This window comes from Theobroma umbraticum, unplaced genomic scaffold (assembly GCF_002168275.2).
Source record: "Theobroma umbraticum cultivar Fairchild unplaced genomic scaffold, ASM216827v3 scaffold_30.0, whole genome shotgun sequence".
Taxonomy (NCBI): Eukaryota; Viridiplantae; Streptophyta; class Magnoliopsida; order Malvales; family Malvaceae; genus Theobroma; species Theobroma umbraticum.
The window spans coordinates 4,559,696-4,585,376 of NW_018397254.1; the positions used below are offsets into that span (position 1 = coordinate 4,559,696).

Consider the following 25,681-nt stretch of genomic DNA (forward strand, 5'->3'; position numbering starts at 1 on the left):
GCAGAAATTTTTTCAATAGATTCAGCCATTGTTCACCTGTTATGGCTCTCTTGGTCATCAGGGAATGGCATTATGCAAGGCTGGAGTTTTACGGTATAAGCTTCAACAAATTATTGCCATAGGCTCTATGAAATTTTATGAGAAAGTTTCATTTGATTTGGATATTTGTTATTTACTTTTAAACTTTAATCAAATATATCATTATAGTAAATTTGACTTAGAGCTTGATATTTCTAAAATATGTTATTAAAAATATATTTAATATGATTTTTTAATAATATTTTTATAAATTTGGTTGCATTTTATAATTTTTTAACAGAATTATAAATAAAATGTAATTTATTAAACATATGAGTATTTGGCTTATTAGATGATGTATAATCTTTTGTCTAAAAAGTAAAATTCGAATTTCTTCTTTTTTCAATTATAAAAAAAAATGTAATTTATTAAAAATTATCTACGTTAATAAAAATTACATTATATATTTTTATATTATTATTAAATATGAAAATAAGTGTAATTAAAAGTGAACCTAATTCACTGGCTCACTTTTTATTGTTTTATTGCTTGATTTTCGCTAGTGGGTTCAATTTCAAATTATAAAGCAAACTTGTATCCATTCCTTTCCTCTTTCTCTTTGTGTTGGTTTGGTTCCCAACTAGCGCACTGGCAAGCACAAGGCTTTAAAGTTATTGCCTGGAGAGAGAGAACTTTTGAAAAATGTCTGCATTGTTGTTCAAAGAGTCAATGCAGAAGTAAATGCATTCTTCTGAATTGAATTAAAGATTTGCAGTTCCTTCCTCCGAGGGACATTCAATTCCTCGTAATTGCATCTGATAAAAAGGAAAAAAAGCGCTGAATATTGATTAACTTCCAACTCCCACAACTCCCTGCAAATATTTCATTACATTCTCTATAAGCCCAGAAGGAAAAATCAAGGATGCGAATACGTTTTTGTGGCAGTAAGGGAGGTGCAGAAGATTATCCACATGCATTACCTCGGAGGCAATGCTCTTTTCCTTATCACCAATGTCGGTGCATTTGGGGCATGAAAAATTCTAGTGGTCAAAACCAAATTAGCAGAGGCCTTAAATGAAAAATAAAAACGTTAAAAGGCTGGACATCCGAAGGGCTCTTGTCAGCAAAAATGGTAGCAAGCACGTCAACGCGCTAGGAAATGCAACAAACATCACTACCAAAAACGGCCAAAGCATGTGGAGGAAGGAACAAAGGATACAAAAGAATGAAGTAAATCTCTCAAACAAGAGTTCCGAATGTCCCCTTGTTTACACCAACCTCTCAAAACACTAATGTTGATGTCCGTAACGCCTCAATGAAAAGGTGTGGAGCAGGTATGCTTTATGTCGCAGCAAAACTTGCTCACAAGTAAAAAAGAAACAAACTTTACTACAACTTAGCAGAGCTAGACATGTAAGTCTAGAGAAGGAACCCCGGGACTTGGGAGACAACATAGTAAAAGACCCAGAACTTCATTCAGGTTCAAATTTATAACAAGCTATATACATTGAAGACATACTACAAGATTTTAACACAAAAAGGCTATTTCCAGTTGACTGGAGCTCAACAATGTTCATCAGTGGAAAAATTATGGAAAATCACCCGACCCGCTAGCCAGTTAAGCTCCTGCGGCTTCATTTAGATCACCTCCCAAACTATTAACTATACTAAACACTACTAAGAGCAAAATAGAACAATATTTTTACAGAGCTTGGTGCTACCGGGAGCCTTAAAATGTCCCAGAGGCCTGCAGCCATTTTCAAACAATGAAACTCCGGTCCTATTTATCTCCGATCAAGCTCTATCCCAATTGCTTATACAGATCAAGCTCTGCGCTATACTCTCTATCTTGCATCTCCAAATTTGGATGTTAGGGCTATCCTGAGCTGCTCCTGTGTGTAAAACCGGCTCCCCATCTTCACAGTGGCTTGCTGGATCATCAGGTCATTGACTACCGACACACTAGCGTGATGCACATCCAGGTCTAACTCCTTCAAGGCAGCCATTAACCTCGCTGCTGGATGGTTCTTTTTATTGCATTGGATTCGAATCATTGCGTCCCATCCAATGATCTTCACATCAATTTCCAATTCTACCAATTTATTGCCAAGGTGGTTCGACATCTTGAGATCTTGATCAGGTGGTGGTGGCGCAGAACGAGAATCTTTACTTGCCAATTCTTTCTTCATCGCCTCTAGTTCTTTCTGCAACTCCTCTTTCTCCGAATCTGCATTCTGTAGCTTCGTCCTAAGCTCGTTAATATATGAAATTGCATCACCGAGGAGTGACGCTTTATCCATCTTCGATACATTAGGAACCACAGCACGCAGCGCATAAAACCTCTGGTTAAGCTTCTCTCTTCTTTGACGCTCTGCTTCGACATGATTCAGAGGCTCTTCTCTTCCATTAGCCGGTTTTCTTCCTCGTTTCCGCGGCCTCTTTTCAGGTTCCACAACTCTGCTACTATCAGCTTCCTTAACAACAGAAGCTTCAAGATCAGAGTGATCAGAATCCCCAGCACCACCACTTGATTTCACCCCAGCAGAGGAAGGCAAAATTACACCAGAAGTAAACGAAAGCATCCCCTCTTCGTTACTCCCTCTCGAATTAGGCGACCTCTTCTTCTTATTCTCTTCCACCCCAAACTGAGAATTCCCAGAAAACAAATTCCCATTCCCACTCCTCCTACTCTCACCAAAATTTAATATCTCCCCGGATTCTGGCTTCAATAAATGAGAAGAAGAATTGCCGTTCCTCACACTGCTACTCCCATCAAAACATAATCGAGAAATTCAAGCAGAAACTGTGCCCTGCTGTTGATTCTGCTGCTGCTGATGATTTCAACATGAATCGAACTCGGATTCTCCGTTAAACTACTGGAACTCGGATTGTCACAGAACTGAATTGACTTCTGAATCTGCTGATTCTGATGGCTAGTATTATTGTTGTTGCTGTTGTTATTGCTTTCCTTAAGTTCGATTCCGTTATTGGGATCGCTATCCAAAGCGAAGACGGATCATTTTCACCTTGATCGCAGCAGTATTATTACTCATAGACCAAGAACCAGCTTCAATTCCATTATTAAAATTAAACAAAACCCGAACTTATTCATCAGATCCGAGCTTTGCGTGATAAGTTCTGTTGACCCCAATTCAACCACCCCATTTGCCGACGGTATACAAACCATCGTTTGCAAACCGAAAGCCTGCCCTTGCCTTGCTCGCTCGCATATCGAAGTGGCTAACCGGTCCGATCCAGCAACCCAAACCGGACTCGTATTGAAAAAAGCCTGCCCCGGAAGCCCACCGCCGTTAACGAAAGACTGCGTCATGGAAACTAAAAAGAACCACTCGGTGTCGGTAACTTCTTCGTCGACGGCATCGTCGGTGGGGGAAGTGGAGCCTGAAATCAAAGAGTTGAGCTCCCTAAGCACTTTTTTACGGTGGTCTTGCTCGGCAGCTGTAGATGAAGAAGCTTTCAACTTCCCTTTCCCTTTATCTTCTTCACCTTTGTAATACCCATCGCCCCAGCCGAGTACGGCAGTGCCGGAGTAATCGTACGAGGACTGCCAAAAAATGGCGTAAGTCCAGCTCTCGCGGCGCCTCGATGAGGGCTTGCAGACGTTGCTGGAGAGTTTCTTGATTGAGCACAGAAACGGAGGGCTGAGATTGGGCGAGAGATGACTTGGAAGGTCGGTCCGGCAGCAGCTGCAGGTGCGGAAGTGGACGCAGAGGACTGCGGCGGTGGCCATAAAGCGGAAAGATCAGAGCTCATAAAAGCTTCCATAACCGATGCGTTATCATCCGTCCAAAGATTCATCGTCGGCGCTAACCGGTAGTCCGTCATTCCATATGATTTCGCCAGATTTTGTCTTTTTCTCTTTTCTTTTTAAGGAATTTGTTTCTGTTGTTTGGCAGCAGAAGGAGAGAAGGTGGGATGCTGGAACAGGTGCGGGGGATTATTTGCAGCGCATTTGGTTTGGTTTGAGATTTATTTGGAGTGGAATTGAGTCTTTTTTTTTTTTTTTTTAAAGGATGGGTGGGGAAATAGAGGATTGAGAGAGGGGACAAAAAATATGAGGGCGGTTTCTACGAAGGGGCTGGAGGAGCCGATTAAATCGGTAAAAAGCCTGGGTATGGCGCAGCTACTAGGGTTAAGCTAGCTCTGTCGGTAGCTTCTAGGGTTAAGTTACAGCACGTGGCGGCTTTTTGTTTGATGGGATAGTAACATGCTTGACTGGGGTTTGAGAAGCAGCAATTTTGTGGAGCTAGTGGACTCGGGCTACTGTGTGACTCAGATGAGAGAAATGAGATAAGGTCAAATTTGTCAAAATCTGAACTATTTTCTTTTCTTGTTGGGACTGCGATACACGCTCTCAGTGGCCTTCTTTGGTTAATTGAAATAGATATAAAATCCAGGATACTATAGTAAAGTCCGATATATTTCCTTTTTTTTACTTTAAAGGTGAATTCATTAGATAAACGAGCTTGAATGCCACCACAAATCTTGCACCAACCCAGAAAAATCTATATGTCATCAACCAAAAATGATACAGGTAGATATATTACATTATATTTAATTAAATATAAAAAATATATCACTTGCTACATTTATTTGTATTCATACATTATCATATGGTATGATATATTTTTATAATAAGTTTATTTTACACCATTACTAAAAGTTTTCTTTTTTATTAAAACATTAGTACAAAAAAACTATTTTTTATAAAAAAAATTAGATTCTATGTAAAAAAAATACTTAAAAAAATCAGATTCATGCTTTTGTCTTCAATAGATGATCAAATGTTTATTTTTTGCCTTTAATTAATAAATTAATATAAAAAATACATGTTTTATTTTTAAATATATTCTAATAAACAAGTTAAGAAATTCAACTAAAAAGCAATCATCTTTTTAACTTATGTCACATAATTCTTAATTTTTTAATAAAAATAATATTTTAAATTCTTTTATTTATTTTATAAATTTATATATTATTTATAATTAATTTTAAAATATTTCATCGTATCTTACTATACAATATAATATTTGATAGTCAATATTTTAAAAAAAAATTCCACACATGATAGTTATTTTGAATTAACAACTATAAATTGAATTTTTATTTTTGGGCAAGTGAGTGCTTTCTCTATTCTTCTTAATGTTGCTTTAAAATATTAATATTAAGTAATAAATTCTATTCAATTATATTCAAGTAAAAGTTAATAATATTTTTTAAAAAAATTTATCTTTTGATGCGTTTATATGCTATTTTTCAACTGATTGCAATATGCAAAAGAAGTAACCTAATAAAAGTGATAATTAAAAAGAGTTTAAAATTATCACATGCGATAATAAATGAATTTTTTTTATGAATTTTGAGGTATATCTAAGTGTATAGTTTTTTATACATAAAATAATAATTAATCCATTTTTTTAAGATGAAAATTCATCTCCTTTAAAGAACATAATTGACTTTTAACGAAGGTGATCTTACATTATTTTAATGACACGAAAGCTTTAGTATGCTAATGGAAAATCAAGATGCAAATCCTATAAATAAAATCTCGTAACAAAAATTAAGGAATTGTTTGTGTTGTAGCTTGATTTACATACCAGAACAGATATATAATTAATTATTAAAATTATATATACCCAAGAGCCAAGGAATTTACCTGTTTTTTGCGACTTTGTTGGCTATGATAATGGAAGTAAACAGTATATTCGCCATTTTTGATGGTTTTCCTGATTTGCTCATTCGCAAGTAGATTAATTTTGGGAAGAAATTGTCAACTTATAATATAAAAAAATAAAAAGTATTATGTATTTAAAAAAAAATATTTTGAACCGTTTCAAAATAGAAAGATGGATAGCAAAAAAAGTAATTTTTTTGGAGAAAAAAAGGGGAGTGGCTTTCTACATTATTAATTTTTCCTTATCAGTTTTGATTTCTTTCCCTTTGTAAACACTCTTGGTATGCTTTTCTATATGTCCTTCTATGTTTAACAATTTGTGAAGGAAAAGAATTTGAAGGCACGCCACCATGGTTTTCTTTTCTTTTTTTGTTTAATATATATATATATATATTTCAGAATTTTTTCATTATATTTGATTCAAAATATTTCCACCAGAAAAAATGATATAAAACAAAACAGAATAAAGAAAATTAAACTGTATTGTTTTTTCTTTTCCAATAAGATGTCAAAAGATTTGAGCCAAAAAAACATTGAGAATTACGCCCTTCCTTTTGTCAAATATGGACCACTACCTGGTGTTCTCATTATGCTTCAAGAGATTTATATTATATTTAAAAAATTAATACAAAATGTATTAAAATCATATTTTTTATTTTTATTTTCAATTGAAAAAATGAAAAAGGTTATATTGAATGTACACTTGCCCTAAAAGGAATTCCAGTAATTGACTGATTACCTGGTTTGAGTGGCGGCTTCCAATTATCAAATATATGGTTCAATAGGTACAGAAATATTCTATCTGAGTGGGCTCTCAATTTTTACATTTTTATAACCAATAATTTTTTCACAAGTTCCTTTTATTAAGGAAGTTTACGTGTATAATAAAAACGTAAAATGACACCATTAAACAGGATTTTTTTACTATAATAATAATAAACATGTTAACCATATTTCTTTCATAGGGATTTATCCAAATAGCATCCTTCATTACAGCCTACAGGATAGACCTTCCTATGAAGTAATGAGTTTTTTTGTTCCCATTGTCAGAAGAAAGGAAGTTTGGCTTATTACATGAAAATATTTTAATTAAAACAACTAAAATGTTTTATAATCAGTGGTCAAAGGACTCTTGTCCCTATTTTTATTATTGACACATAAACAAAGTTTATATGAGGAAAAATGAATAAAATTTTAAAATTTGAACCGATATAAAAAAATGGATAATGAATTAATAATTGTTAGAGAAATCCCATAAAAATATGTAAAAATATATTCTCAAAAGACTAATATTGTCTATTCATAAAATAAGTCTCGCCTCTCTAGCCTTTGTCTTTTCCTAAATCTTAATAGCATGCAATTATATAAAATTATATTGGTTATTAAGAAAAAGAAGAAGATATTTTCACATTACTTTAAACCAGTGGCCATAATTTATTCTAGAAGACTAGAACATCAATCTCTTACTATACTCCCTTTTTTTTGTTTTTTACAAAAAAATATTATATCTTATAATAGTTATATGTATTGTTATTTCATCAAACAATGTTATAAATTCGAAAAGAAAAATAATTACAAATATATATTTTTAAGAATTATTAATTTTGAAATTTATTTATTAAACACTGTATAATATTTTATTTATTAATAATATACAAAATTCATATATCGACTACAGTCTATATATTAGATATATAGATCCATATAAAAAATAGTAAATATAATTGTTTATTTTAAAAAAATTGTGGCGTGGTACGTTCTATTTGCCTAACATTTTAATTTTGGCTGACAAACAGTTACAAAATATGGACAAGAAGGAGCCGCCTATGTGGTCCAATCAAATTCCAAGGTCACCTTAAACATGCTAACAGTCCGTGATGAAATCAAATCCTCCTTGTACGCTGTGGCACCTGGTAAAGCTCATCACCTTTGGCTTCTTCCATGAAAGCGCAGCCGATGTAAAACAACACACCCAAAATATCGGCGGCACTACCCCGATTAATCGCCACTCATCCACTCCAATATTTTGACTTCAGTTAAAGATATTTTTTTGGTGCTCTTTTTATTCTAAATTTGGATATTTACTACTTCGTGGCAATTCATGATAAGGACAAACTTTAAAGAAATAAGGATAATAAAGCCAGGGACGCGTTGGGATGAAATGCTGGCCGTTGATTAAGTCTCCCGTGTTCCTCCATTTTTCAAAAAAATTAAAATATTCTATTTGATTCCCCGTCATCTACATATTTTTTAATTAAAAAGAAAAAAAAAGATTAATTATTGAGGCACGTTTTGCTTGATGCTTTGTGGGTGAAATTAGCTTTTTGTAATTAAGAATCATTATGTTGGAGTCAGACATACATGCTCCTTGAAAGAGAAGACTTTACGTTTGTAGGCAGCTTTCCCATGTGAAAATACCACATCAATGCTAACCATTGTTTTATTGCTTACTTTCGAACTATTTTTAGCAATTACATCCAAAACCTACAAAACACTTTAGCAAGCTTTTCAATTAAGTCCCTCAAGTCCAATATGCATTATTTTGAGCCATTTACGAGTCAAAAATTTTTTTCTATAATTTTTAGTAAATGAAATATCATTTATAATTTCTATAATTTTTTTTTAAAAAAACAACACAATTAGGTTAGTCAAATTGTAAAATTAATCTTTTATAAAAGTTAAAAGTATGAAAATAATCGTTGTATCCATAACTTGGATATTAATAAAATATCAAAACATAGTATTTCTCTTCCGTTTTTTCAAGTTTTTAAAGAGGAAAATCTATCTCAAATTCAGTCATTACCTCATTGGAATTAAGATTACAAGCAAATATAAGAAGATAACAGGCAAGTTTGTAAAAATACGAAAAGAAAGGGGGAAGAAAGTAGAATAACATGTAAACAGAGGGGCATTGGAAAATCAGCACCAGGGAGTTCTGATGAAAAGTCAAAACCAATCATTCATGCCCCTCTTAAGAATTCTAAAATCATGAATTGACAAGACCATTGCGTCTTCCCAGGGTTTAAGCACCTTTTTCATGCCTTCCATGGCTCCTCACTCTACAGTTGCTCGAACCCTCAAATTAGCACCATGACTTCCATCTCTTCTTCCTTTTTTTCTTTTTTTTTTCTGCTAATGACCTTAATTTGACTGTTAACTGATCTAATGAGACTCCCTGTTCCACGATTAACTTTATTTTTACGTTACATAAATATTAGACTTGACGGTTTTAAAGAGTTGAATTTATTTTTTTATTAATAAAACAATAAAAGTAAAATTAAAATTAAGATAAATATAGTTTTTCATTTTTTGTTCATTGCGCTTCGTGTTTTCTTTGATTAAGGTTGAGATTATCAAAATATTCAGCTAAATAAATCCATAAAAAAAAAATTCTCTCACTGAAGGCTATTACAAGAATATTGTCTTGATATGGTACTAAAATTTGTACTGCCATTGTTTCTTTTGTTTGGATAATGATTACAATGAATAAAGTTGGATATAATCAAGTACTTGTTCCCAACGCTTTAGCTCAATTTAAAATACGAGAAAAAAAAAAGATAAAATAGTAATGCACTCAAGTGATGCCAATTTGCCAACTGATCCATCCCTTTCCAACCTCTTTCCATGCCGCATTAGCCTTCTTCTTTCCTTCTCTTTTTTTTTTTAATAAATACTAAACATAAAATAAGCCAAAGAAAATGCCAAAAGGAATTACTTGGAGTGAAAAATCAACCAATGCTTTTTGTCTAAATTAAATTTTAATGGAGAGCCTCAAAGATTTGGTTATTCATTTGATGCGCCCTTCTCATGGACTCTTGTTTTGGAGTTTCTCGTTTCTTAACGTCCAAAGTAAGATGGAGCCTACAAGTTGGTGAAGCGTTCATGCCATCCACCCACTTGCACAAACCCACCCCCTCACACCCAAAAGAAAATTAAAAATTCGTTTTGTAGCCAAGTGAGAAAAAAAAGCAAATCGTAGAGAGATGAAAAGTAGGGTGCAAATTAATGTAGGAGGTCGAATATACCCTTTCCATTAGAAGAAATAAAGGCATACTTACTAATGATTACCCTTCTGAAACCACTAAACCCCAAGTATCTTGTCCGGGTAATTTACTCATTTAGACCTCCAATTTTCCGACTTGTCTAATCATGCCCTTTTCTTTGCTGTTCTTTCATAATGTTGTCTTTGGAAATGTGAGAAAAATGACAAATTAGGATGCTCTAACTTTTAATTGTTTCTCACGAGAGTGTTATTAAGTAATAGATTTTAAAAATATATATTAATTTTTTATTTTTTATAATTATATTATATATTAATAATATATCAAATATATATTTTTTAATTTCTTGAACTCTAGAGGGTCATGCAGCCTTCGAAAGAAGGGAGAGCAACTAGCTAACTAGTCGGCCATCAATTCCAAGGAAAATGCAAATTGCGACCACTTTGTTCCAAGGTTCAGTCTTTGCAAATTAATAATTCCCACAAGTTTCACATGCGAGATTACTAAATACTATAGTACTAAACAATAACTGTTACTCTTTTAAAAAAAATTCAGGTTAGATTTAGTGGATTATAAGGCCATCTAATTATCTAATCTTTGATTATCCTCGATTCATGACTCAACAAAACTTTTTTATTCAAAACTTCTTGTTATCTGACAAGCTTAAACACTTTGGTTTTATTTTTACCTTTAAATTTTCACCTAAATAAAAAATGATAGAAAAACAGTCCAGTTGCATTAAAGAAAAAGGGGGTCCCTTTTTTGGTTCAACATAAAAATGATAGGTTACTATTTTCATGCTTTTATAAAAATTAAAGTGCTGTAAGTCAAAATCACATAAAATGAATGGATCCAACTCCTCTTCGTTACTTTTCAATTTATTATGTTTTAATATTTTTTAAAATTATAATCACTACTCGTAAATATAATTTTTACCATTCATGAATAGATTTTACATGTATAAATATTGATTACAAATGAATTAAACAGTATCGGACCAAAAAAAAGTATCAGAGGAGATCTTGATCTAACTTTAGGATAAATTATGTAATTATAATTAGGTCATCCTTTCAGTAGGTATGATTAAACAAGATAGTGACATCTCCTTTATATAATATCATGGGGGAAAAAAAAGGGATATCCTCTAGCATGATTTGTTATTATATTAGTAGGAATTGATTGAGACAGCTAGTGGGCCGATTCAGCTAATGCAGATGGAAACATCAGATAATACAAAAACATGGGACCCTTGCTCTACTTCGTGTTTTTGAACAGGAACCATTTCTATTTTTGCATGGAGGCACTCATATTTTGACAGCCAAAAGCTCCTAAACCTCTTACTTACCACACGAAATATTCTTCATTGAATTATATGTAGATTTTCAATCAAATCAAATCAAATTAAATGTTTTCAATGAGCAACCTTTGTGATATATGTACGAAAACTTGCTGGACAATAAAATTTCTCTTGATTGATGTATAAGCTTATTAATTGTCATTTTTGTCCTAAATAAGAAAAGCATGTCTCAAATTATTTAGTTTTTTAATTTTTTTATATAATTAGGAGAGAAAGATTCAAACTTCACTTTTTAGGTAAGGGGATAGTATATCAATCAATGAACCAAATGCTTAGATACTTTCAAATTATTTATTTAATTTCAATGCAATGGTTTAAAATTATATTAGAATGACTAAAATAAAATATAAATTTTATTTATGAAAATCAATTATTGAACACTTTTGAGTTAGAAAAAGTGTTACGTTTAATTATTTCCGATAAAAACAAATCACGTAAAGAGGTCATAGGTGGATACATAATTCAAGTGCTCGTTTGACTCGATTTTTTTTCAATTTATTTATCTTTTAAAAGTAAAAATTAAGTTAAATATAAATTTTAAAAAATTTTAAAAAAAAGTAACTTTATTTTAAAGAATAAAATTTTTTAAAAAAGAGTTTTAGGAAAACTTTATAGTAACTTTTAAACTAAAAAAAATTAAACTAAACAGACTCTAAATAGCATGATTAGTACTATTCTTATATTGAATAATTTAATTTCTAATTGCTAATTGATCTTAATTGGGCATTTTGACAATAAAGGCAAAATTGAAGGACCTAAGAGAAAAAAGGGCCAAATTTTTTTTTTTAAAGCGAACACAATGTAGGACTAGATTATTTTATATAATAATAATAAAAAATGAAGACAATAGGGTGGACGGCAGCTGCACGTGATTCATACTGGGAACAACCATGCCCACGCGTTCCGTATGACGTGTCAACGATTAGCTTCTAAGCCGCCGTGTCCGTCATTTTGTTACTGTTATTGAGATCTTCCCCTATCTTCTTCCACTTTGGCGGCACTCCCATACGCTTACAAAAGTTTATTTTCAAAACGTGCTCTACTGTTTATTGGTTGCTTTCCTACGTCCTTCCATTTGGATTTACCTTCTCCTTCCTTTATCCTCTGCTTTTTCTAGCCAAGAAAAAACAGCTTCATTTTTTTTTTCTTCTTTAATAAAATCCAGCAAATTTTTTAACTGGGAAAATATTAAAATAAGAGGCATTTATTGTTACACACACAAAAATATTAATTTTCGTAAAAATAAAAAAAACAAATATTCAAAAAAGGAAAGAGTAATAATTTTTTACATTTGATTTATATAAAAGTAAGTTAATATAGTATTTGCCAGATACAGTAGTCAGTGCTCTTTGATTACGGGTTTAGTTTTTTGTTAAAAATGATAAAATTTGACTTTATTTTAAAATAAAATTGTTCCAATGAAAATTTGAGTAAATAAGCACCTAAGATTACAATCAAACTTGAATCTACATTGAATGGCAGGTGTTGGACGACGAAGTAGGTTGTCGCCATTTCTAACTATCTTCCAGGGTGTTGGCGCTCCACAATAAAAAAAATATCTGTTTTATTTCTGGCGCTGGGTTCTATTTCGTGCGATTAGTTTCGAAAAGAAAATTTTCCATGTGCTTGTTTCGAAATTCTCATACAAAATTCCCAAATAGAATTTAGTGCCCTCTTTTCTTTTTTTTTTGTCTTTTTGGGGTCATGAGACGAAAGCGATATCATTCCTTACTTTATCATCTCCTTCAAGCCACTTGCTGATTAACTCATCTAATGTCACTATACAATAATGTAACATAATTATATATGCACCCGTATGGTGATGTAAGTATGATACAATACTAGGGCGGTCCAATCTCCTGGAAGAGTATCGGAAGTCAATTTTCCCCCCCGATGAAATATTCTATTGGAAAAAAATTCAATATACGGTTCCATCGTTTACGACAATTTGGATTTTGATTTTATGTCAAAAAGTGAAAGACAAATTTTACTAGTATTTTGTAAAAGAGAAGTTTATATCATGATCGAAATGATGACTCCAAACAGGTAATTAAATAAAACCCAAGGTTTCTGTTCAAACTTACTCCATCTAACTATCACCAAATGGTAAGTAAAATCAGGAAAAACAATGACATGATAACTTGTAGGAGCATGATTGAAGTACTTCTTTTCCTCTTCTTTTTCTTTTCTATAAATAACTAATGATTTGATGCGCCATGCGGTACAATAACTTTAGATGAGCTTTTTACCCATTATTCAATGACTTTCTTTTTTACTTTTTCTTATTTTAGTTGTCCAATTTACATGTAAAGTTCGAATTTAAGAAAAAAAATATGAAACGATTACATAAAGATTATTGACGAAACTGATAACTTTTGCTATATATATATATATATATATATACATGCATTTGAAATTGTAAATGTTTCGACTTTGAAGAATAGTTGAATACGTTGGCCAGAGCTTTTTTGACCCCTTTTAGTTGTTGAAAAAGAGAAACCTAATCTGTTGACGAAAGTACAAAATCAAAGAGATAATTCGGGGTCAAGAAATGGTCATGGCGAAAAGGTGATCGTAGTTAATGCCACAAGTAGCACATGAATGATTTTCTTTGATACACGCCAATACCCCAAACCAAATACAAGGAGACCGCTTTGCATAAATAAAGCGAAGGGGCCAACGTGCGGGCAAACAGTATTCTAATGCAAAATCAATCATTCAGTTCACAACAAAAAGATTAATTAAACATTTATTTCACATCTCGTTTAATTTTTTTTCTTTTTGAATTTGCCATCTTCTTAATCGAAGTTTTAAACCTAAATCGTTAACAACCCTAAACGGGTGAGCAATTGCCTAGACAGACACCTCGAAACCCAAAAAAAAGAAAAGTATATAGACTTCCAAACAAACAGTTTTCGCCTTCGAGAAAGACTGGAAAATTTGGAAAAGCAGATGTTATCGTGAAAGCGAAGTATGTGAAGCTGCAGTGTTCATACAGTTTATCATCTGGGAAAGACAAAACCCACGTGATTCACGTTGACACGTACACTCCTCTCGCACTTATCTCCATCATCTTCATCTCTTCAAGAACCAATGGTCATTGCGCGCTCCTGCTAGGCACACGCTTCAAGCTTTTCTACTCATCAAGCTCCATTCCCCTTTTCCCAGCCATTAATAATGTACAACGATGGCAGTTATGAGATAAATTTCGATTGAAAATAATGTGTGTACATTTTACCTGCCATGAGATATAGTTAATGGATTTGTTTTTTACACAAAAACATAGTATTAGGTTCGAACTTGAAATTTTTATTTTATCCCCATCTCATATCTTGAGTTAATCTTAAATGACAAAAGTTAGTAAAAGGTTGTAATAAAGAGTTCCACTTCTATTTCTAATTCTTTTTGTTTTCTCCGATCTTTGCACTTAACAATCTTGTTATTGCTTCATACTTTAGAATCTGTTTGAGACTTGATAGCAACTGAATTGACTTGTCGATTTCTATTAAAAATGCTAACAGGTTGGTGGGCGAGGAAGGGAATATAACATACTATATATATTCCGTTATGCTTACATATAAGTAACGTTTGATATGAGAAAAATAGAAATATATTTTTTATAATATATCTAATTAAATTACATTACAATATTTAGTTTGTAACAGACTATTATAATGTAATGTTAGATAGCAATATAAGCATATTACAATTAAAAAATATAATATAATAACAGTCCAAAACTAATGTAATTACATTATACTGTACCCTGTAATGTTATTAAAAATATTTTTACCCTTCAATTTTATTATCTTATTAAAAACATTTTGTAATGTTATAATTAAAATAAGATATATAATATAAGAATCAAAAATTAAAATAAAATAAAATATAAGAAATTAAAATTTATATAATATAGGTAAAAAGAAATTAAAATAAAATATATAATATAAAAATTATATTAAAGAAATAAAAATAAAATATATAATATTATAATAAAAAATAAAAATAAAGTATATGACATTAAAAATATATCAAAGAGATGATATTATATAAAAATTAATAATAAAAATATAAGTATATTGAACATGCATTTTAATAAATAAGAATAATTTTAAAAATTAATATTACAATCCCAACAAAGTACTTGTAAATTAAACGTTACAATATTATCTTCTTTATATTTTAATCATTATTTTATTTTTATATCAAACACCGTAATGTTATTTTTCTTGCAATTACATTACTTGCAATCACATTACTTATAATCACATTGTATTGTAAAGTACCAAATATCACCATATAATAATTAATATATCTACTATCTGTTTTCAAAAACTAACAAAAAATTAGCTTTTTATCTGCTCATTTGCTGAATTTGTGCACTTACAACTCTTGCTTAGTCTCTCCTCGTGCTTATTGTGTAAATGTAAAATCTTTCTTACATTTAGTTTTCCTTAATGCAAAACGATGGATTTGCTTTTGTCTTCCAAGGAAAAGGAAATGGTATTATGAAAAGAAAGAGAATTGAAGTTGGGGGAAGTGAGGTGAAATACCACCTGACTACTACGTGGATAACTTACAACTAATGTGGATGAATTAGCAAAAAAAAATAAAAATCACCCAAACCTTTTCCCATTTTCTTAAAACTTGCGGAACAACAACTTCCTGTTAAGAACCTAATCTTTTACGTACATTCATTGCACCTTTTAGAGAAGGGTCAGCATCTTCCATCTGTTCATCAAAGTGGAAAAGCCAAGAGGTGGATATATAACATTTTGCTTCTTTTCTCCAACACCCTCCTTTCAAACCCACCGACAGTGACGGATCGTGTGCACCTCCTCTGTGGTTCATGAATGTTCTTGCATTATAAAAACGTGCAGCGCCTGCATGTACAAGTTAGATTTGCAGCCCTACATTTTCTTGCTGGCCGATTCAATTTTGTAGCTATAAATGTTATTTATAAGGGGTCACTGCTGTGAGAAAAAGGAATTTATGTCATTTGCGTGGCCCTTTCTCGAGGGTCCTTTCCCCACAAAAATGGAGGAAGAAAATCTCATATTTTAAGGGCCGCGCCTTCGGGTTTTAACTTCCAAAGCAAATGTTGTCCCTCATAATGGAAAAGATTTCCCTGGAAGAAGAGTTTGCTATGAAGTATTTATGAAGGGAATTGATCATCTAATCTAATTCTAATTCTGCTTGTAACCAAAGTGATTGGTTTAGGTGTAACTTTGACTTGAGGTTCAATTCCTATCCTAATCTATGGCGTACTTACCTAGCTATACCCTCTTTTTTTTTTCCTTTAATTTATTTTGCAAGTGATGCTAACCCAAATCCCCTGTTTGTATTTTTGGTCGAAAGCCATGAACAAAAATGATTCATACTAATTACAAAACGTTTTCTTCACGGGAAAAACCTGTACTGGTAAACTGTAATACAATGACTAATGACAAAACATGAAAACTTTCCACGAGGAAGAGGTCCCATGCCAACAGTTTTAACTAGTGACTTATTCCAGGGGGGATTCACAATTTAGATACTAATCCCCACATTCTTTTTATAGATAAAAAAGAAATAATGATGTTCTTCAAATTTCTTTGGACGATTATTGTGTTGCACTTTAATGCATGCTTTGTCTTTCCTTTTTCTTTTGGCTGGGCATATGCTTGCCAGCTATATTTTATATTTAAGTTAAACAGCGATAGCACTTGGGGAATGAAAATCTATGAATAAAAACTTTCATGACTAATGAGATTGGGTCCATTAGTACTGGTATCATCGCACTTTAAAAAAATTTGTTAATTCTTGCTTTTTAATAGTTGCGAAGATGATTAATTGTTTAATTTCAAGTTATATGAGGCTAAGGGAAGAAAGGGTTCTCAATTCATCATTTACCTTTGAATCTGAAAGTTCTTTACTCACGAGAAATATGCTATAGAGATTGGTTAGGTAACGTTCTTAATTGTAAAAGATATGATAATTGAATGCATGCATATAAACCTAATTTCAGTATCAGTCAGACGTTTTTAGTCAAAATGCATGAAAAATAATCATTTCTTACTTTGAAACTTTTTTTTAGACTAATCCCAACTCCTAAATGATTTACATCATTTGACTTTTGTTCTTTATAATCCCACTAATCGTAATCATAACGTTAATTTAAATTTTCCTATTTTTACCTATACCTAGATTTCTTAATTAACATCCCAAGTGCTTGCATTATTCTCTTTATTTTACACTTAATAATCATTAAAATCCATTGTAGAAATACTTTCCTTACTGTAAAAGAGTTAAATTGTACTTTGACTTTCATGGGAAGAAAAAAAGGGAAAAACAAATGCTTGTTTTTCAATTTCATCCGGCTTCATTGCTTATGCAGAAGAATTGTTTCTGACTTGGGCTGCAGTCCTTTTGATTGTGGCTGAATCATTGGGCTTTTCCTATTGTTTGGTAAATAGGTAGAACTAATTCCTCCTTGTCATTGGGTTAGCCCATAACATATGAAAACGCAAAAAAAATTAAGAATCCAAGCCTGGAAAACAACTCAATTTGACTTAAATATTAAAAACGTATTGATTTACGCCACCAAATTTTAAATTTTTTTATTATACTCAAGTAAATACTTATCTTTTGATTTCTACTCCCACAAGTTTTTGAGGTGACATATTTTAGTAACTTTATAATGCAATATGATTATAAATAATATAATTATAAGTAATATAATTGTAGAAAAAATAATATTGCAATGTGTTTTATCATATTCCTAGCTAATCAATCTGTTTTGGGGTGATACAGCTGGATCTGAAAGATGGGTTAGCACAATCTTTAAGTAATTTGGATAAGTGAAATCAACCTTTTTAAAGTCCAAAATTCCTCCAAAACATTGCCAGAAGCCCACTTCACTCTAAACGATCTTTTTATTTGATTAATTGGGCCTTTACAAACTAAAACCCCTCAAGAGCACTAATGTAAAGCCTGAATCATATTAATAAGGTTTCAACATGGAAGCGTTTATTTTGATGGTGATGTTTTATTCTCCTCCTTTCTTCTTCTTTTTTCCATTTTGGGAATGGGTTTGTTTGAAATTTTTTTTAGTACCATCATCGTATCGATATCATGATGATCTTCAATGAAAATAAACCAAGAGTTAAGAGTTTTTTTCCTTTAATCAAATGAAAAGTTTTCAACTCGATAACTTAAAAAAATTATTTAATATTGATCATATTTTATCCACATATACAAATACAAACGAGCTAGGTGTAAAGTAAAAGAAAAAAATATTAACTGAAAATCTCAAAAAATTTAAAATGCCAAAAGTAGTTAGGTAATAGCTTGAAAAAGATGCAAAATCAAATTGTAAACAAAAAAAAAAAACGAAAAAACTCTTAATAAAAGATAGAAATAGGTTGAGCCATCCCAAAAAAATTGAGGTTGACGAAATGTGTACTTATTTAGTTAAGCTTTTAACATCCAAATCCAATTGATGGTTCGTAATAACCGCCACTTGGTCGCCACCACCAAACTACATGGAGGAGGGCTCTCCGCTCCCCCCTTCCCGCCACCTCACCACCGTATCACCCAACCGTCCTGCCTTCACCCAAGGCATTTATGCACAAAAATAAAATACCAAGGCTACAATCGTCATTTCACGAATAATTTCCTCATAAAAAGATGGTCCTCCTCGCCTTGAGCTTTTTCAATTTTTTTCTTTAATTTCTTAAGGAAAGAAAAGGAGAAAAAACAAATCTCGTTTCATTTTCTTATATTCCTGTCTCCCGTTCCAGCCTGAGGAGGTGTTCGATATTGATCCCACACCTCTTCAGATTAACCCTTTCTTTCTTCTTCTTAAAAACAAAAACAAAAACAGAAAAAAAATTCTAAAATTCAAAAAAGAAAAAAAGAAGAAGAAAGGCATCGATGGCGTCGTCCGATAGCCTGAGCGACAAGAACGCTGTTTTCAGAAAGCTGAAAGCAAAATCAGAAAACAAGGTCTGTGTTTCTTTTTAATTTTTAATAACTTTTTTTTTTTAGATCTGATTCAGATCTGGAAAAATTGTCACTGGATCTTGGATTTGGCTTATTTGTATTGTTTTATTGTTGTAGATGTGTTTTGATTGTAATGCGAAGAATCCGACATGGGCGTCGGTGACGTACGGGATCTTTCTCTGCATCGATTGCTCAGCCGTTCATCGGAGTCTCGGTGTCCACATCAGCTTTGTCAGGTATTATTAGTTTTTAATACGTTTTTATTTAATATTGTCTGTTTCACAATGGTCGATGCGTTTTAAGTTTTGTGCATCTAGAATTCTACAAAAAAAAGTTGGAATTTTTTTGTAGATTATAGAGGGGGAACGAGTAGTCTTTTTTTACGATTTCGGTTTATATCTGGTGTGGAAATTTATAAATTTTAATATAAGAAAGGTTTGATTAAGCAGATTATGTTCTATTGTTTGGGATCTCCTGATATTTGACTAAAGAAATGAATGAGAGTGAGAATATTCGGTTCCTTATATGCTTTATACAAACGCTTGAATTATGATTTTCTATATTCTCCCTAAGAAGTGTAGATTTTGTTTCCAAAGTTGCCTCCTCTCTCTTTGGTTCCATTGTTTGAGGGAATTCCCTTGATAGGATAGCTATGGTTTGCATTGGACTCAAATCCTAATGTGAATTATCCTCCTTTAAGCTTTTATTATGTGTGAGGTTAAACTTGTATTCTGATGTATTTTGCAAATGAGATAGATTGCTCCTGTGTTTGTTTTTGTTCTTCCTTTGATATAAATTCTGGAACTAGTTAGACAGGTTCCTTTTTTTATAGTTTTGAAAGAGGAAACTCTTTTTGTTGAGATTAATCTGCTATCATGCTTAATCCTGCATGTAATTTTTTGTGGGTAAACAATGTAGCATGCCAATTACTTTGATATGCTCTATTTTCTGGTTATTACGGTTGTTGATGCTCATGTTTAAGCCGAATTTGAAGCTACAGAATCATTTAACCATTTTCTCAAGATGTCCTTCTGGCTAAGAAAGCAAAGAGTCTTTTAGATATTTGGTGCTTACTGTGAAACATGCTCATTAGTGAGGACTTGAGCTAGAATATCACAATACCTTCACAATTGAATAGGATATTTTAGCAATGGACTGATAATATTCTTGAGTCTTTGTGTTTCTCTCGTCTTATGCTGAAGGACATGTATAATTTAATGCAGGTCTACAAATTTAGACTCATGGTCTCCTGAGCAATTGAGAATGATGGTCTTTGGAGGAAATAACCGTGCACAGGTTTTCTTTAAGCAGCATGGATGGACAGATGGAGGCAAAATTGAGGCCAAATATACTTCAAGAGCTGCCGATTTATATAGGCAAATACTATCAAAAGAAGTTGCGAAAAGTATGGCCGAAGAGGCAGGTTTGCCTTCATCCCCCGTTGCTTCTCAGTCATCACAAACATCTAATGGACTTCTTGATAGCAAGACTGATGAGGCTCCTAAAGAAAGTACTTTAGGCAGGCAAGAAACACCTGAAGTTTCTGCTACACCAAAAGCTTCTCATTCAGTGGTTACCAGCACTGTCAAGAAGCCTCTTGGTGCTAAGAAAACTGGGAAAACTGGGGGGCTTGGTGCCCGAAAGCTTACTACAAAGGTATTGTTTCTGATCCTTGTGAACTATGTAATTACAGCAGAATGATCATAAGGACATCTTGATTAGAATTATTATTTTATTGTTGGAGTTATTTTAAATACCTTTCCTCTTGACAATGTAGTTCTTGTCAATTTCAGCCAAGTGAAAATCTCTATGACCAGAAGCCTGAAGAACCTGTTGTCCCCGTTGCTTCCTCAACTAATAATACTGCACCTGTTGGCTCATCTTTTCCATCTCGTTTTGAGTATGTAGAAAATGTTCAATCTACTGACTTGAATTCTGGTGGCCCACAAGTGCTTAGCCATGTTGCTCCACCAAAGTCATCAAGCTTCTTTGCAGATTTTGGAATGGATAGTGGCTTTCAGAAGAAATCAAGCTCAAATTCCTCAAAAGGGCAGGTAAGATGACCTCTATTGATGACCAAGAACGTAAATATTTTGTGTATTAATAGCTGATTCCTTTGATGGGATTATTTCCTTTTGGTTTTTGAACTTTTTTCTCTTCTCCATGATTCTTCATATGCATGCTTGTTGTTTGTCGAATCACGTACTGCTATAAATTGTCAACTTCATAATGAGGATGTCCGGCATAAAGAGACTGAACTCAGTATGTTATTCTGGCTATAGGCTTTTAGCTCAAGTGAAGTCACATGTTTAGTTGAAAACGAAATTTCACATAGCATTTAAATTTGCAAGGTGTGTTTATGGACTCTTTACTTTATTCTAACATAACATTATAAGACACCTTGAAGCTACTTTGATGTGATACTTGTACCCACCAAATCGCTATGGACTTTGAAAAGAAAATGGTCCCATATTGGACATGTGCATGTAATGTGTGTGTGAGAATTTGATGGGAAGGAAGCTTTGTATGGTTTTCTGCTGGTATCTGCATCTGCCCTTTCATTTTGTTTCTTATTGCTTCATTTTGATCTCAGATTCAGGAAACTGATGAAGCTAGGAGAAAGTTCTCAAATGCAAAATCTATTTCATCGGCCCAATTTTTTGGTGATCAGGCCCGATCAGCTGACACTGATGCCCAAGTTTCTTTGCAGAAATTCTCAGTATGTGCAGTAGCTATTCCTTTCTTGGAAGATACTATCTTTTTAAAGTGCTCAAAAGTCTCTATTTATTTATCAGCAATTATATAGTACCATCTTATAATATTCTTTTCCTTTCTTAGTAACATTTGGTTGACAGTCTGCTCTGAACGGAGAAGTTTCTTAGAAGAACTATATCTCTTTTTCAATTTAAATTTTAGTGTAATAGCAACACTTATTTGTGGTCAGGCAGCAAAAGAAAACACTAACTGTGTAATCTGCTATCATAAATCATCTTTAACTGAAATTTATAGGTATAATTGGAAATAGTTGGAAATCTATTTATTGGTTCAAGGGCTGTGAGAGCAGTAATAACTGCAACTTCATGCTTGAAATTTGGTATTGTGAGATCAATAGCCATCTTGTTTTTTTGCAGGGTTCAACAGCCATCTCCAGTGCTGATCTATTTGGTCAAGGTGCAGATAATTCTCTTGACCTTGCTGCCAGTGACCTCATCAATCGACTCTCTTTCCAGGTTTGCTTTGTACACAGCATCTTTAGTGTCACCTGAAATTTTGTTAGTGGATATGGCATTTGGATGGTTTATCTTACAATGATTTTTCCTCATTTTCTTTATCATTTTAAGTTGACTTATTTCTTATTGATATATATACGTATGTATATATATATATGTATATATATATATATATATAATCAAAATATCACTTTCAGGCACAGCAGGATATCTCTAACCTTAAGAACATAGCGGGAGAGACTGGAAAGAAACTCAGCTCCTTGGCATCCACTCTTATTACCGATCTCCAGGACAGAATCCTCTAATTTAGTGTTCTGGCCTTAAGAAATATATATCGGAGTTTGTTACATTACCAGCCAATATCTTGTGTAGTGAATGTAAAGCCATTACATCATAAAATTCTTTCACAGGACAAATAATATTTGAAAAACCTCCAGGCTGGTTTTCTTACTTTGTAGCACAGGTGCTGTTTTGGGATATGATGGTATGTACTATTAGTCTTTTCTTTCTTTTAGTAATCGTATCTTATGACAATTAAACCAAGCAAGGTTTAATTCTGTGTATTAAGAGAGGTAAAGAGTTGAAACTGTGAAGTACATTTCTGTTTAAATTCTGTCTTTATGGAACTATTAATTAAGAAATTTTGATAACCTGCTTCTTGCTTGTTAAGCTGTCGTGGTTATGTAATGCCCTTCTTCGCATCCTTTCCTCTATTGGGTTAACAAATTTCGACAAGGGAAACAGAGTTGTCGTTATTGTATCTTGCCCCTCCAGACTGTAAGTCACTTTGCAGAGTTGGAGTTGGTTTTGTAGTTTATAACTTATTTTGGTTGACACTGGGAATTTGAGGCAGCCGTGCTTGTTTCCCATTGAAATTTGTAAGAGATATGAGATGAATTTGAAACTTATAAATAAAGATTTACATGTCCCAAAATGATCACAGTATAAAAAGTGGGAGAGGCAAAACACAAGACCGATTGTTCAAAAATGATGGCATGCTAACACTTGATAAGTAATAATATAATCTCTAAATAAAATTGCATCCCATCTTTGATTCCAAATGTCTTCAACTCCAAAACAGTTGCAGCAATAGAAGGTCACGAAGCAAACAGGATAAATCAAAATTCGTCATGGAGTCGTATACTCAGCATAGCCAAGACACAGAACCACCTCCTTTTGATGTAAAAAAGCTACATTGCTACAATAAGATACACAGCGGTTGTTCTATCTACCGTCTCCGCTTCCGCAACAAGTTCTCCGAAGGAAATTTTAGAGGAACAGGAAGGGTAGTGAATATTGAGTTGCTGTCACGTACAAGTTTGCACCCCAAATTCTCAAAATGAGGTCTCAAACCTATTGAACTCATTCTTAGATCCTTAGCTATATCTGATGGGTCAGTTCGGAATCCATCAGCATGTAAAGTGAGCACCAAGATGTAACTAATCAGGAGGTTAATTTGGTCAGGGGAAGGTCTTCTCAACCCTGGATCCGTAAACATGGTGAAAAACCTCTGGCGTATAATGCTTGGGATCTTATGGCCCTTTGCAGAAGCAAAACGATCCATGGAGACCTGATCATTGAACTTCACAAGATGAGTGATAAATGAAAAAACACAGGAGAGTTTCCTCTTCTCCGTCTCATCCTGCAATTAGAGGCATCATTAACATAAATTATCAGACTTCCAACCAAGGACCAGAAAGAGAGGGATGTTACAAAAGCCTGTATTTCTTATGCTTTTTCAACAAGTATAACTTTCCTTACCAGAAACTTTTCAGGCAAAAACATAATAAGTCTTTCTCACACCCTTACCTGAATGCCTTCCAATTTATTAATTCTGTTGCAAACAAAAGTTGGATAAGCATTGCTTGCTACTTCTGCTCCCACCTCCAAAAGCCCATAAATATCTCCAAGAAATTCCCAGTCTCCCTTGAGAATAATCTTGTCCAATGGGTAAGCTTCTATGGGTGTAGTAGCAGAAGAGTCATGTGGAGGGATATTACGAGCAATAAGGGCACTGGTATTTCCCAGAGCCTCCTTGTTGAAGGCAACTTGCTCAATCTTCTTGTCCAAAGATTTTTGTGATTCAGGATCAACTTCCTTCCTCAAATTATTAAGATCCTTCCTCTGCATATTATACAAATTATATAGTGTCATTACCACTTGAGCAGAAATATAAAAATGACAATCAAACACCTATGAACTGATAATTCCAAGGAACATAAAAAAATCTACTTCAAAATCTCAGGAAGCAGAAAGGGCCAAACCTTCTTTCTATCCTTCTTTGTTCCATAGAGTGCAGTTAGCTCCCCCATTTTGTCCTCCTTGTCTTCTGTAGTAAGTTCACTCTTAACTGAATTTGAAACATCCTTATTAGCAGTCTCTGAGCTTCTAACTCTTGGTTCCAATCTAAATATCTAGGATTAAATCAATCACGCCAACAGATTAATTAAAACCACAATCAAAATCTCATTTAATATCAACACAACAACGGTTTCCATTATTTCCCCTATCACCCCTTTGTTCCTCTTTCAATAACATAAGGATGGATAAATAAATTAGCTACCAACTAGCTCAGAAAAATGAACTCCATTATACAACTAAAAATCCAATAGTTATACCAATAAAACATTACAAAAGTTTTCAAGGTCGCTGCTTTTCCGTAAATCCTTAACAATCAAAAGCTGAGAAAGTAAATCAACTCAAGTCTCCATTTTCGTTCATTATCAAACAACACAATAACAACATCTATCAACAGAAAGCAAAACATCACCAACAGCTGTGCAAATAAATTAGTTTAAGCAATCAGAAAGTTTTTCAAATTAAGGACCTTTCCTCTTTACAACAATAAAAAAATGATAATTGTAACAAATTATTACCAAAAAAAAGGGTTACTTTAATACATACAAAGAGTTACCTTATTAGAAGCAACAGGAATAATCTTGAGAGTCCTGGTCTCCCTATCAAGAACCCCAAGTGAGTACCTGCAAACTTGCGCAGCAGCTGCCTCACCACTGTAATTGGAGCCCACAAAATCCACATTGGACCCACTTGGGCTAACCACAACCTGCAGCCTATTAGTCTTCCTTTGAGCCATGTTTCTATAAACCTTGACCCTTGGTTGGTCGCTTTTGTTGTTGGGTCTTTCTTCTTCTTCCTCTTCCTCCTCTTGTCGGGTTTGAGGATCGGTTTTGCAAGGATTGTAGCCAGACGGGAAATAGGCGACTAAAGGTGGAATCTTGTTTGGTTGGTCTTGGAAAAGTTGGATTTTGACTTTGAAATTCTCCTTTTTTGCTCCAGGGTTTTGTGACATCGGTTCTATTGGTTGTTGGAGCTTCCCCTCTCTGTTTCTCTTCTTGGACTTCTTGGTTCTCGATTTCGTCGATGATGGTTCTTGTTC

The 25,681-nt window shown here is 33.1% G+C and overlaps 4 protein-coding genes across 5 annotated transcripts in view; 2 read left to right on the forward strand and 2 right to left on the reverse strand.

Moving 5' to 3' along the window:
* Positions 1–1,471: 1,471 nt before the first annotated feature.
* LOC110414367 (transcription factor MYC2-like) lies at positions 1,472–4,050 on the reverse strand. The gene is given in 8 exon segments (XM_021425509.2): positions 1,472–2,796; positions 2,798–2,844; positions 2,846–3,015; positions 3,018–3,051; positions 3,054–3,121; positions 3,124–3,617; positions 3,619–3,711; positions 3,713–4,050. Coding segments are annotated over 8 exon segments (1,992 nt in total). The 5' UTR covers positions 3,865–4,050; the 3' UTR covers positions 1,472–1,862.
* Positions 4,051–18,757: 14,707 nt separating this feature from the next.
* Positions 18,758–22,934, forward strand: LOC110410748 (putative ADP-ribosylation factor GTPase-activating protein AGD8). Its single transcript, XM_021420616.2, has 7 exons — positions 18,758–19,057; positions 19,172–19,290; positions 20,278–20,710; positions 20,848–21,108; positions 21,648–21,773; positions 22,186–22,284; positions 22,482–22,934. The coding sequence occupies exons 1-7, from the start codon at positions 18,986–18,988 to the stop codon at positions 22,587–22,589; spliced, it is 1,218 nt and encodes a 405-aa protein (XP_021276291.1). The 5' UTR covers positions 18,758–18,985; the 3' UTR covers positions 22,590–22,934.
* A 193-nt stretch (positions 22,935–23,127) lies between these two features.
* On the reverse strand, positions 23,128–25,675 carry LOC110410735 (DNA binding / DNA-directed RNA polymerase). 2 transcript variants are annotated; one of them, XM_021420607.1, is made up of 4 exons: positions 25,199–25,675; positions 24,549–24,698; positions 24,094–24,408; positions 23,128–23,854 (listed from the first exon to the last, which is right to left on the reverse strand). In XM_021420607.1, the coding sequence occupies exons 1-4, from the start codon at positions 25,592–25,594 to the stop codon at positions 23,513–23,515; spliced, it is 1,203 nt and encodes a 400-aa protein (XP_021276282.1). In that variant the 5' UTR covers positions 25,595–25,675; the 3' UTR covers positions 23,128–23,512. The 2 variants fall into 2 exon arrangements, with proteins under 2 accessions (XP_021276282.1, XP_021276274.1); XM_021420599.1 differs by having other exon boundaries at positions 23,128–23,926.
* UBP20 (ubiquitin-specific protease 20) overlaps positions 25,666–25,681 on the forward strand; it is a 3,271-nt gene continuing 3,255 nt past the window's right edge. The window contains exon 1 of the mRNA XM_021438122.1: positions 25,666–25,671. Within this exon, the coding sequence (XP_021293797.1) occupies positions 25,666–25,671 (6 nt within the window). The remainder of the gene's footprint in view (positions 25,672–25,681) is intronic.